General features: G+C 41.3%; 2 protein-coding genes across 2 annotated transcripts; one reads left to right on the top strand and one right to left on the bottom strand.

Moving 5' to 3' along the window:
* Window positions 1-5,151: 5,151 nt before the first annotated feature.
* LOC119725244 lies at window positions 5,152-6,282 on the bottom strand. The gene is made up of 2 exons (XM_038196590.1): window positions 6,174-6,282; window positions 5,152-5,817 (listed from the first exon to the last, which is right to left on the bottom strand). The coding sequence occupies exons 1-2, from the start codon at window positions 6,201-6,203 to the stop codon at window positions 5,413-5,415; spliced, it is 435 nt and encodes a 144-aa protein (XP_038052518.1). The 5' UTR covers window positions 6,204-6,282; the 3' UTR covers window positions 5,152-5,412.
* A 4,207-nt stretch (window positions 6,283-10,489) lies between these two features.
* LOC119725968 (ficolin-3-like) lies at window positions 10,490-11,248 on the top strand. Its single transcript, XM_038197594.1, has one exon. It carries the CDS (start codon window positions 10,490-10,492, stop codon window positions 11,246-11,248), a length of 759 nt encoding a protein of 252 aa, XP_038053522.1.
* Window positions 11,249-13,156: the final 1,908 nt, after the last annotated feature.

Raw genomic sequence — 13,156 nt, forward strand, 5'->3', positions numbered from 1 at the left:
CGTTGTTAATTGTTGGCGTTGTCGTTTTCCTGCTTTTTGTAAGTACACGGCTGATTGCACTTATGGGCTTTGTCGCCGTAACGCCAGTGGTACCAGCAATGCTCACCTTCATGAGAAATTGGAAGGGGCGACCTTGGGCGACGTTCACGGCTTTTACTATCGCGGCCACGGTTGTCACGGCTGTTTGAGCGGTTTCTAGATTTGCTACGAATTCGGCTTTCTAGAGCTTCCACCTGTTTTGTCAGCTGTTCTACCTTTTCTCGTAAATCTGTTGTTTCAGAGGACTCAGAAATATCGGTATGTTTAACAACTGCCGCTGTTGCAATTTGCCCTATAGCTGGTGTGACTTCCATTATCTTATCTGCGATAATGGCCAGTTGATCGATTGATACTGTATCACCTGTGGGCGCGAGGATAAGTTGCGCATTTGTAGGGAGCCTCTGCAAAAACAACTGTTTCAGAATGCTCTCTTCTAATGAATGATCACCTAGTAATTGAAGTTGTGTGGGTTTTCGGTCGCCTAGCTCTTCTGATATTAGAAGTTGATGTAAGCGTTTTTGCTCAGATGCCGAAGTACGTTTGATTAGTTCTTCCTTTAACTTGTCATAAGGTTGGTCACCAGGAGCTTGTAAAAGTAAATCTCGTACTTCAAGGGCTATTTCTGGCTGCAAGGAAGACACAACATATGCATATTTTGTCTGCTGTTGTGTGATACCACGCGTCGCAAATTGCGCTTCAACCTGGGCAAACCAAACTCGCGGATCATTTGGCCAGTAGGGCGGCAATTTTAAACTAACCGCGTATTGTTGATTGCCGAGCTGTGCATGTGACGAATGAGGTTTCTCCTCCTCTGTCGCCATAGTCTGTTGCCTTAGATTTTATAGAAACAAACAAACAACCCTGCTGAATATCTGATTCAAATGGTGGAACAGGAATTTCAAAGTAATCAAATACAATGAATAGCACTATTGTGGCGCGTCTAAATGCCTTAGCAAAGTATGCGCATCCAATTCAAAGGATCGAAACAATTCGTTGTACCACTTCTTTTTTCAATGTGGATTTGGCATGCAGGCCGTCATACAATTGTGAGAAGTCGTTGCGTAACGATGTATTGTGATGACCTGATCTATTTTTGCGCTTGCTTGGCTTTCTGATAGAGGTATGCCACGAGAGTGTACGTGTGCTAATTCCTAACTGTACTTCGTTGTTGAATTCTCGAATACGTGTGTTAGCTTGGTCTAATAAAAAATCCAGTTGTTTTTGGTTATAGCTCAGTTCTTCAACAGACAAAATGGGTGAAGATAAATGCTTACTGGCCTGAAACTTGGCAAAAGATGCTGAGGGAATGGTAACAATTGAAATTACTGTTGTTGGCCTACAAGCTAGAATTTGCTGTTTATAGCGGTTAAACTTTGCAAATAAACCATCCAAAGAAAGGTTGGATTTTTGTAAAACCTTAGTACGAGAATGGGCACAATGCACAAATTCTGTAAGATCGTTTATACCGGCAGCTAGCTTTATGATAGTAAAATAAAAATCACCGAAACTACGCATTTAGTCAAAGTTGGTATCACAAGATCGTCAAGTGTGGCACCACGTTGAATGACGAAATCTATACTCAAATTACTGAAAGCAGGTCTTATATACTGATCAAATGAATAAGCCCTAGAATCAGCAACAAATAATTGACGAACTTGTGTAGGCATAATTATACTTCTTGTTCGAATGTCAGGGTCACCAATTTTGTGGGTGCCAAATTAGAATAATAAATTGAATAATTTCTGTGGCTAACTTTGCCAAAAAGATTACGTTATGTGGCTAACTTTGCCAAAAAGGGAAATAAAATTTGACAGGCTTTTGTCTATAAATTATAAGATAATCTGGGCAGTATTTTCTTGCCGATGAAAATTAAATAAGGTTCGTATTTACTTATAAATGCTGAAGAAAAAAATAAAAGGAACCACCTGGGTTATCGGTAAAGGTAATAATTAAATGCGATGTCACCGTAGCTCACCTATTAGCTGTATGCTACTGCCAAACCGGTTCACTACGGCAACGAAGCAAAAACTCACGGACTAAATATGAATGAAATAAGAAGACTTGAATTGCGGAGCGTGACGATGTAGGCCTGTCTTGCTGCCGGTTGAGCTAACACGGAACTGGGGGCTCGTGCATGGAACCAATGCTGCTTTATAAGACAAAGGACACGCTTGGCTACTCGCGTTGCGTAAGTGCAGCTGCCAATAATAATACAAGGAATTCAGGCTACTACACATTTAAGCCCAGGTGCTTTCGGGCGAAGCGAAGCCGCTTGTCGGAATCCTCCCCTGTGATGGATTTGTAAATATACATAGCAACCCCCTCAGTCTTTGCCTCAACGTGCTTCGTGCATTCCGCCAGGAGATTTACGTAGAGCTGCTTCTCCTTCACGTCTTCTGCCGTGAGTGGCCCAAATTCCTCGACGTACTTCCGAAGCAAAGACATGACGTAGGCTACGTTGCTATCGTATCCCGTCTCAGTACAGGCTTTCAGTAGCTCTAGTCGCCTTGGTCTGTGCACCTCCAGAGCTGACTTGGCCTGAATCACAATTGCCAAACGAACCGTAATCACTCCCTCCTCATTTATTACTGGTTTTTTGTTGTATATTTATTTTTTTCCGTGTTCTTTTCTTTCTTACTTCCTCTTTGCCTGCTCCCTTGGTTCGCATGTCTTAACCCTTCTCTTGTGTACTCGTTTTCCCTTTGCTAGCCCCGACCACCGCAATCCGAAGTCGCTAATTAAACCCCTCAAGTCTTCTAAACCATTCAAAACGGAAAAAAACCTCTAGTTTCCGGGGTTTTGCTTTATAAATAAACTCGGATTAAAAAATATGGCCGTGCCTGGGGAACCTGAGCCTCACAACGTTTCACCTTCGAACTGTGGTCTCTGGATTTTCCAAATAACACTTGCGTTTAATAAAACATAAACAGCCTCGAGTCGATTACATGCACATTTACAAAGTCAACGCCTTTTTTTTTTTTTTTTCCCCCCAAATGTATTTACATCATATATATATATATATATAAATATATATGTCATTTCAAACGCCTGCGATTTAACCACCTGGAGCCTGTTTAAACGTTCTTCACGTTCCCTTTCTCTTGACCAAACTTCGACTCCGTCAATGCTCTGCCCTGGCCAACTTTGCGGTGCTCACACTCCTTAGGACTCTCCACTTATCCACCGTCTTGAAATAAGATCCGGATCTATTCATCACTTACTAACCAATTGTTAAGCCTCATGTTGCACGCAACTTTAATAGCTTCACACCTCATTTGATGATTACCCAAATAATAGCAAATAGACGACTTTTAGCCCTTTAAACGCTCTCCGGTCGTACCTGCCCGTGTTACCCCAACCAAACTCCAAATTATATGCTAAACTGAAATATAGTTTTCCTTGGACGACTTTGAGCGTCCCCCGTTTGTTGTTTTTTGCACAGCCTTGAGCCTATTTTTTGCTCCGCAGGCTCCTCAGATGCGTCATCACCAGGCTTCAAACGTGCGATCTTACTTTTCAGCCAAACTTGTTCTTTACATGCCCTGAGCCTTTAACTTTCACGCTCTTCAAGCTTCGTTACGGATATTTCGGTCTGTATGACCGTACTGCACTGTACGCAAGAGTGACTCGTTTTGAATCAACTAATAAATGTCATGCTGCCAACTAAAATTTACATTTTTTTTTTTCTTCTTCTTCTTCTGGTTAATTGTTGGTTTGTTTTAGTAAACCTGGAGCCCTTTACCGTTCTTCGGATTCCTCTGGTCACTTTGGTTTGTTTCTAGTCAACCTGGAACGCAGATACTTCAGCCTCTGGCCGTTTTGGTTTGTTTTTAGACAACTCGGAGCCCTTTTACCGCTCTTCAAGTTTCCTGGTAGCTTGGTGTGTTTTTAGTCAACCTGGTGCACTCTTACCTACTTCAGCCTCTGGTCGTTTTGGTTGTTTTTAGACAACCTGGAGCCCTTTTACCGCTCTTCGGGTTTTCTGGTGGTTTGGTTTATTTTCAGACTACCTGGAGCCCTTTTACCGCTCTTCAGGATTTTCTAGTCGTTTGGTCTGCTCTTTAGACAACCGGAGCCCTTTTACCGCTCCTCGATTATTCTGATAGGTTGGTTTGCTCTCTGGACAACCTGGAGCCCTTTTACCGCTCTTCAAGTTTTTCTGGTATTTATTTATTTATTTATGTATTTTTTTTTTTCCCCCCTTCATTTTTTGACAACCTGGAGCCCTTTTACGCTCTCCGATTATTCTGGTAGTTTGGTTTGCTCTCTAGACAACCTGGAGCCCTTTTTACCGCTCTTCAGGTTGTTCTGGTAGTCTGGTCTGTTTTTGACAACCTGGAGCCCTTTTTACCGCTCTTTAGGTTTTTCTGGTAGTCTGGTCTGTTTTTTGACAACCCGGAGCCCTTTTACCGCTCTTTAGGTTTTTCTGGTAGTCTGGTCTGTTTTTTGACAACCCGGAGCCCTTTTTACCGCTCTTTAGGTTTTTCTGGTAGTCTGGTCTGTTTTTTTGACAACCCGGAGCCCTTTTACCGCTTTTCAGGTTTTTCTGGTAGTCTGGTCTGTTTTTTGACAACCTGGAGCCCTTTTTACCGCTCTTTAGGTTTTTCTGGTAGTCTGGTCTGTTTTTTGACAACCCGGAGCCCTTTTACCGCTCTTCAGGTATCCCCAGTCGTTTGATCTGCTCTTTAAACGACTCCCGGACTCATGGAACACTCTTTTTGTTCTCGAATTGGCCTTTAATCTTAGTTCATTTGGACTTTGTATGGCTTTTCTACTGAGTCTTGCACTATTTAAACACACTCCGAACTATTCAACCATGACAGACCCTGGCAAACCACGCCTTGCACCCAAACCTTTCCTTTAAATTACTTGTGTCCCGCTCTACAATGTATTTTTAGACCTCATAAAATTCGAACAGGACGACCCATGCATACACTCCTATCCACACCGACACTTATGGAATATCTCTTATAATACTTAATGCTCTGGGCTATGAAAAATAATTGTGTTCCATTTTCGATTCGGAAAGCTTTCTATCTATGGCGCATATACACGCTTTATTTTACAATAAATTATTGTAATTAATTTTTTTTTTTTTTAATATATAAACATTTTGCCTTATTACTGTCCATTAACATTAATATAACAATGATTATCAGTATATGCTAGCATATTATCCCAACTGCCACTACCAATATGATGATGGAAAGTATGGCTAATATTATTACTCTCATCATTTAATAATATTATTGTATGCACAATTCAAGGCTCTCCTCTACCTAAACTGCCCCAGAATCAAGACTAAATCTATGGACCCTGATGCGCAGTCCATCAAATATTATGAATATCTATTGAACTTTGAAAACTATGACGCTACATTCGTGAAATGTGTGTGGTTACCTGAGATGTCGTTGGAGCCGATGAAATCGGGTCCGGTTCACTGCTCGCCGCTGATGCAATCCCAGCTTCAGGCGGGGGCTGTGCTACGTCCACAGAGGCGATTTTTATTCTCTTGACCTTGGGTACTGCCGCATCAAGTGGCCCAGCATCAACCCTTTCCAACATCATCTCGATGTTACGCTTCTGACCTCCATTTGGAGCTAGCGCTAAAGCATGATCTTTCCAACTAGAACTCATATCTTTGAACTGACTCGGGTCGTCCCAACCGTCCTCTACTAAACACTCAAAACATCGGGCAGAGATTTTGTATCTCGAGCAGAGGCCACGAAAGATCTTTGAGCATGGCTCCCCTGCTGCACCGTACGCCTCCTCGCTTTCCTGGAAAGAGTGTCAAATCAGAACTCATCTAGTTAAACTGAAAGGGAGATAGATACCTTTACACCAACATGTGTATGTCTTCATGTTATTACTGGTGTGTGTTCTTCCTGTTAATATAACTGTCGTTATATTTATTTTTGCCATTGCCGTTATATATGTATTCATAACATAAATATCGTTATAAAACACTTCGTGAACACTTTTGTGTTTTTCCCCAAGAACTGCATCCTAGAGAACCTACTATGATTTCCGTAATTATTTAATTTAACCCTGCTTTACTTAAATCATCACTAAACTCCTTCAAATGCCCTTTAAAAGATCTGTGGTAATGTACATCAAATAGTGGGTCGGCTCACCTCTACAATATCGTATGCTTCGCTCATCATGGAAGGAGTAGAACTGTCTTATTTCAAACTGTATAGGCTACCTGCCCACTACAGAAGCACGCCTATTCTCAACGACTCAATGCTCACGTATCGCTCTGCACTATACGCTGTACGCCATGCATGGCATTTACAGGTTTCTATGAAAACAAAAACTTGAGCCCCACCTTTGTTCAAAGGCTAAAACCCGGATAGGCTGATTTACAACCAGGGCCTATATACCATGCCCGCTCGAGCGTGGCCCGCCAGCTCACACGTTGGTTTGCAATGCCCACTCCCGATCGACTTGACAGAGACGCCTTTGCGACAGCCATTACAATATTTTCTGCTTACATCTATGCTTGCGCTCACCCTGTCCGACTTTTAAATACTTAACCTTTGCAAAACAAAGGCCTACATCTGACTAAAATGAGCCTACCGCCATAGCTCTTCGTTCAAGGGTTTCCCTGTGCGCCATTTGACTATGATGGCGCTAAAGTAGATATCGCACTACCGGCATCCTTAAAATGAGGCCAATCCAAACCATACCTTCAAATCCACGAATTCAGGGATGTGGAATGCTATTGTGAAAAGAGAACCTCACCAACGTATAGTGTCCGTAAACTGAAAACCCTGATGCCCATTTCCATGCGTTTCGTATATGACTCGGAGACAGATCTATAGGACACCCAGCTGCGGTCCCGCCAGAATCGCGACTGATATAAAATCATTCGCCCTCTACGCTAGCAGCGATGCAAATAGTATTACTATATATACCTCATGAATATTCATCGTGCAGCCTTGGCATTTCATTTGTCCATTCCAGCAACTCAACTGTGTGAAAGTTTTTACTATTTCCCCGCCTCTCCGCATGCGCGCGTGACGCGCAAAAACTATGGAGGTACCGGTACTATCACACACCTGGGTCGCAACCTTAGATTTTGTTCCAGTGTAGTACAGTGTTTTCTTTTACCAACGACGCCTAAGCTATAGTCTGTGTAATAGAACACGGCGAATTCCGTGGTCACGCGCTTTGTATAATGTTACGTGATATGGGGCCGGTTGTTGTTGTATTACAATGGAGCTATTAAACACTCCATGGTATTACAAAGCACTGCATTCGAATTGACCAATCAAACCATTTAGTCCTGATTTGGGAATGAAATTACGTCACGATTTAGTCAAGTCAACTTCGATTGGCTTGTGCGCGGCTTGAATAAACTTGCACGTCAGGAGATGTCAGACGTTATACAGGATTTGGCTCCGTGGATAACGGGTGATACTCAGACTAGGGCTTTATGTGCGTACCCTGGAGATCGCCGGTGAGGACATCCAATTGTTTGTGCCAGTCTAGTCCAAAATGATCCCATAGCACAGTGGGCGCTGCCTATCAAAATGGCGACCGGTGGTGTTCGCTTTGTAATTTCTAACGAGGAAGAACTGGATGAAATAATTAAAATAATGACACAATAACAATTTTCTATTCTGTTTGTCAATATTTCAGTTTTTTTCAAATACTGCAAAATCAAAAACATGGTTGAATGGACCAATGAAATATCGCAGCTGCCTGATGAATATTTATGAGGTATGGTTAAACAGAAAAGAGGCAATGATAGTTGCTCTCTACCTGTTCGACTGCAGTAAATTCAGTTTCAAAGACTTTATAGGGCTCTGACGATGAATACATCGGTATTTCAATAGTAAATTTCGCGTACGATTTATACTTTCTTATAACTATTCAAGTACAATTCACTCTTACTAAGTAAAATCATTCAAGTTTTGACGGTGATATTTCTTTTCATCTTAAATCACATTGATTTTCACATTGATTTCCAAGTTTCAATTTTGTTTAATTTAGATATTAATACATCTGAATTAGATGTCCTTAACTTTAAAACGTGTGTCAATACGCACGTGCTACTCGATTATTTCCGAAGAATGAAGGGACCAGACGATTTAGAATAAACATCACTCAAATTTTAGATTGAAAAAACTCTGACAAAATAAACCAATCTAGTCGAACTCTAGAGGAAACTCCATCTATTCGATTGAATGAGTTTCAATCACTAGCGTCTGTTTCAGGCGCTTGGAGCTAATGTTTACTCGAATACATGTGCATTTGTTTTCTTTGAAAACCGTCGTCTACGTTTTCACGAAGAGCCACATATGTCAACAAATACCTTTTTTTATATCGATTTGTTCGCTGTTTGGATTTAAAACATTGTACTTAACCATTTTGACATTTTCTGTAAGCAAAACATCGTTAATTTCCAAATTACATTAATGATGCAAGGGACAGTAATCTCGATAATTGCATTGTGCGTTTTCACAAAGAGCCACATACATTTTTGCCCCTTGAACACGTTCAAAACCTATTGCACGGAAAGGCGTAAAAGCATGTCAACTGAAATTTTCGTTATATCTTTGTTACATTCTCAGCTTTGCGTGCGTACACACTCGCGCCTAACCTATGGAAAAGCACGTTGAACCGAAAGGGCCAAAATGTCACCGAAAATGTAGAAATCTTGAATTTTCGTTTTCACGAAGAGCCATATATCTTTACTCATAATGTTCACAAAATAACTACTGTATTAATTATAATCACTGTGATCACGTAACAATTCAGCTCTCATAGAATTATATGATGGTTTCAATACTGCACAAAGTTGTTGCAAAGTAGTATTTTTGGCAGTTTTAAAGTAGGAGAAACTTCTTTTGCGATTATCTCGAAAACGCTTTTTCTTAAAAATCCACATAATGTGGATCTTCGTGAAAACAGGGACGAAATGAGAGTACTCTCGCAATGTAAAATAGCAAAAACTCACTCAGTGCACTGAATGTAACAATATTGCTGGTAAATTCTGTATTAGTATAGTGCTTGCATCAAGTGCCATTATTTTTAAATGAGCGCTAGATTTCTAACTTTGCCTACCTGACTTTAGAATCGTCAGAAGATGACAGCAAAACGCGTTGTTTGTAGTTCATTGGCGGAATGTTTTTATGAGATATTTCAGCCATCTTTATGAAGAGCAGTGCCTCTTTTTAAATTAAAATGTAGCAAACATCATATTCTGGTTAAAGACATGTAATAAATAAAAGGTAAATGTAGGAACATACAATGTATGTAAACTGTGCATGAGTAACTGGAGAGGACGAGTGCAGCAGAGTAGTCTTTTCTTTTGAGGTAATCATTTGTTAACCCGTTGCTATGGTTACTTGCTCAAAGATCCAAGTTGATCGATACATTATGAGAACCATCTCCATAGAGGTACGAACACAAACGGGACAATACATCAATGCACTCACTCGTATACGCCACAACACTATGTCTGGTGGTTTGAATCAAGTTTATTGTTTCGGAACGTGCCCGGAGACGAGGAGTAATCGAGCGAGCCAGGAGCGTTGAAGACCGGTGGCTGTCAATATTACGACCAAGGTTCTAATAACATTGATTTATGCCATGGAGATACCTTCACTTGGAAATATTATGCTACGTGTTTCGCTGGAATTCCAACTATCACTTTGCGTTGACGTCAAAATGGAGGAGGTTTGGGTTTTGAGTCGCTCAAGTAGACAGGTACTTGTCACCTGTCTTTGGTAGGAGCATAAAATGCATGTAACTGTGCATGAGTAACTGGAGAGGACGAGTGCGGCAGAATAGCGTTTCCTTTGAGGTAATCATTTGTTAACCCGTTGCTATGGTTACTTGATCAAAGATGAAAGTTGGTCGATAAATCATAAGAACCATCGCTACAGCTAGAGGTATGAACAGAATCGGGACAATACATCATTGTACGTATTCGTATACGTCTCAACGTGATCAATATGTGTGGTGGTTTGAATCAGGTTTATTTGTTTCGGAACGTGCTCGGAGACGAGGAGTAATCGAGCGAGCCAGGAGCGTTGAAGACTGGTGGCTGTCAATATCACGACCAAGGTTCTAATAACAATTGATTGATGCCATGGAGATACCTTCACTGGGAAATATGCTACGTGTTTCGCTGGAATTCCAACTATCACTTTGCGTTGACGGCAAAATGGAGGAGGTTCGGGTTTTGAGTCACTCACGTAGACAGGTACTTGTCACTTGTCTTTGGTTTTATACTTTCTTTTTAAGCTTGCCCACGTCTCAAGGTACCTCTTGTGGTCATGCACTCTCACAGGAATTCAATGCTGCTGAAAATCGAGCACTAAGAAATGCCACAATTTGGTCGGGTAGAGTTGGTACTCTTGTCGGCTGTGTGAGCCGGTGCCACTCTTGGCAAGCTTGCAAATCAGTCAATTACTTCAAGAACAATCGCAGGTGTGATATGAACAATGTTACGGGAGTCAATGTGCCAAACAATTTGGTTGCAGACTACGGGAGCGTGTACTTCGATGGTCATGGAGGCACACCTGAGGTCTCCGTAGCGGCTTACAGCGATTGCCAGAGTTTACTGAAGGCAGGTTACAGCGTGAGCGGTATCTATACGATATTCCCTGCGGGATTCGCAGATGGTCTAAGGGTGTACTGCGACATGGAGACAGACGGTGGAGGCTGGCTTGTCATTCAGAGGCGTCAGGATGGCAGTGTCGACTTCTACCGCGGCTGGGCTGACTACCGCGTGGGCTTTGGGGACTTGGCTGGTGAGTTTTGGCTCGGAAACGACAACTTGCGCACCTTGAGTAATTCTACTGGATCTTGGGACCTTCGAATCGATTTGGAGGACTGGGATGGCAACACGGCCTGGGCCGAGTACGGAGATTTCCGGATCTTAGGAGATGATTACAGTCTGAGTTTTGATTCGTACAATGCGGACAGTACGGCCGGAGACTCACTGACATTCCACAATCATTGGCCATTTTCAACGAGGGACAACGACAATGACTTGGTATCGATCATTAACTGCGCAGAGGACGTGCATGGAGCTTGGTGGTATGTGGCGTGTTCTCAGTCAAACCTGAACGGTTTGTATTTTAACTCATCATGGGAACAGAATGGAGATAGGCGAGGCATAACATGGGTTTTATGGAGGGGTGAACTTTATTCCTTGAACAAGTGCGATATGAAGACTCGATTAGCAATATGAGATTACTTAAACGCGTTATTTCACTTTGACCGTCAACCTAAAACGACGTGATATATATCCACATTCATTAACAACACCAAATTAAAACAAAAACGCGTAAAGCGTGTCTCCGAATTCACTGTTGTTACCACTTTGAATTTTTTTAGGGCATTAAACTTTAGTCAAGATGTGACATGAATGCAAATGCGAACAACCAGCAATTGAACATATTTTGTATGCTTATTATCACGATAAGCACTTAGCAAACAAGATTGTATCAGGTATTCAAACGTTTTTCCACTAATGCCAAAGTTCAGTTGCTTGAGCATGCATTACTCGAAAAACAGATTACTGCTATAGACACATTGATGGAGATGTGACTGAAACTTAATGAATCTGACTATTTTTTTTTATCGGACTTATTTGTTCAGTGTCAAAGCAAAACACTCTGAATTCTCTCAAATAGCGACCGGATTCAATAAGACAGTTATACCAAAATGCTGTGCAATATATATCGGTGGAATTCAACTACAAGCCGGGACATCGCTTTGGCAAAATCTCTTTACTCTGATGATTAGTTGAATGCGGTGTATAATGAATTCATTTTTTTTTTACGATTGATTAGTGAAATTACTAATCAACTATTGCTTTAAAATACTCATGTAACAACAGACTTTCGACGTATGAAAAGCGGCTTATAAAAAGCGACAGAGAACAAATATAGTGGCCAAAAAGGAGACCACTCTGGTGGAGAACCGACGAGTTGGAACTCTGAAGGACGGAGGTTCGACACCAGCCGTAACTGAACTAGAATAAAGGTTATTATTCATTTGTCTGTTTTGAGGTAAGGGTGGACGAGTTCATCCAAAAAAAACCAACATTTTTAGCTAAAACAAACTAACTTCAACTTCGTTAAATAGCTTTGTGTAGTTGAGCAAAAGAATAATGTTCTCCGAGGAATTTTATGAGCTTTTCAGAGTGTGGCTTTAGCCGTTTGTTTACTTAGACCGAGATATTTTTGAGCGCTCAGCGCAGGGTTTATTAGTAAGGGAATAAGTGTGTGTTCGGGAGGTATAATAACACTCTGTTTAAGACCGGTTGGAGTCTGGAAGGGTGATAATTACCCGAGGCGAAGCCGAGGGTTATTATCCCCCATCCAGACTCCAACCGGTCTTCGCCTCGGGTAATTATCACCCATCCAGACTCCAACCGGTCTTAAACAGAGTGTTTAATACCGACCGAACATACATTCCCATTCATAAATACCTTTTTGGTCAAACAAAAATAGTTTCCGTCCAAACATCAAAACAAGTCCAAACTAGACATTGCTAACCATTTTGCTCAACAAATTTGCTTCATGTTGCATCAAACACCCCGCTGACTACAATATGGATTGTCCCTCTAGTTCATGTTGCATCAAACACCACTCTGACTATAATATGGATTGTCCCTCTACAACTCCCTACCTTAAAAGGAGATTGGCGCGCGCGTCGCGCGTACTGAGCGATGGCGCGCAGAATGCACCTGGGCGTTGTGTTGTGAATTTAGGACAATAAAATACTGACTCACTGGTAGTATTGTGCATGCTTATGTACGAGAGTATTATGAACGTTCAACCAAAAAAATATATGTTTAATGATTAAAGGGAATATACATCATTTGCTTTTGCTGTAATTTTCAGAAATGGATGGAATTGGGGGGTTGGAAATATATAGCAAATATAGTTACACTGACTTTTTTGAGGTTTTGGGTTCGAAAATGCTATAAAAACCAAGAAAAACAATCATTTTCCTGTAGTATGGTTCCCTGACTCCATTTAAGAATAAACAGAGCAGTTTACATATATTGGGGAATTGTAAGGTCAGGGAACTAGTCTAGCTGGCTTGTACCCGTTCATAGGTGTGTAATCGATTGCAAACAAGTGTGATG

This window comes from Patiria miniata, unplaced genomic scaffold (assembly GCF_015706575.1).
Source record: "Patiria miniata isolate m_02_andy unplaced genomic scaffold, ASM1570657v1 HiC_scaffold_19, whole genome shotgun sequence".
NCBI lineage: Eukaryota > Metazoa > Echinodermata > Asteroidea > Valvatida > Asterinidae > Patiria > Patiria miniata.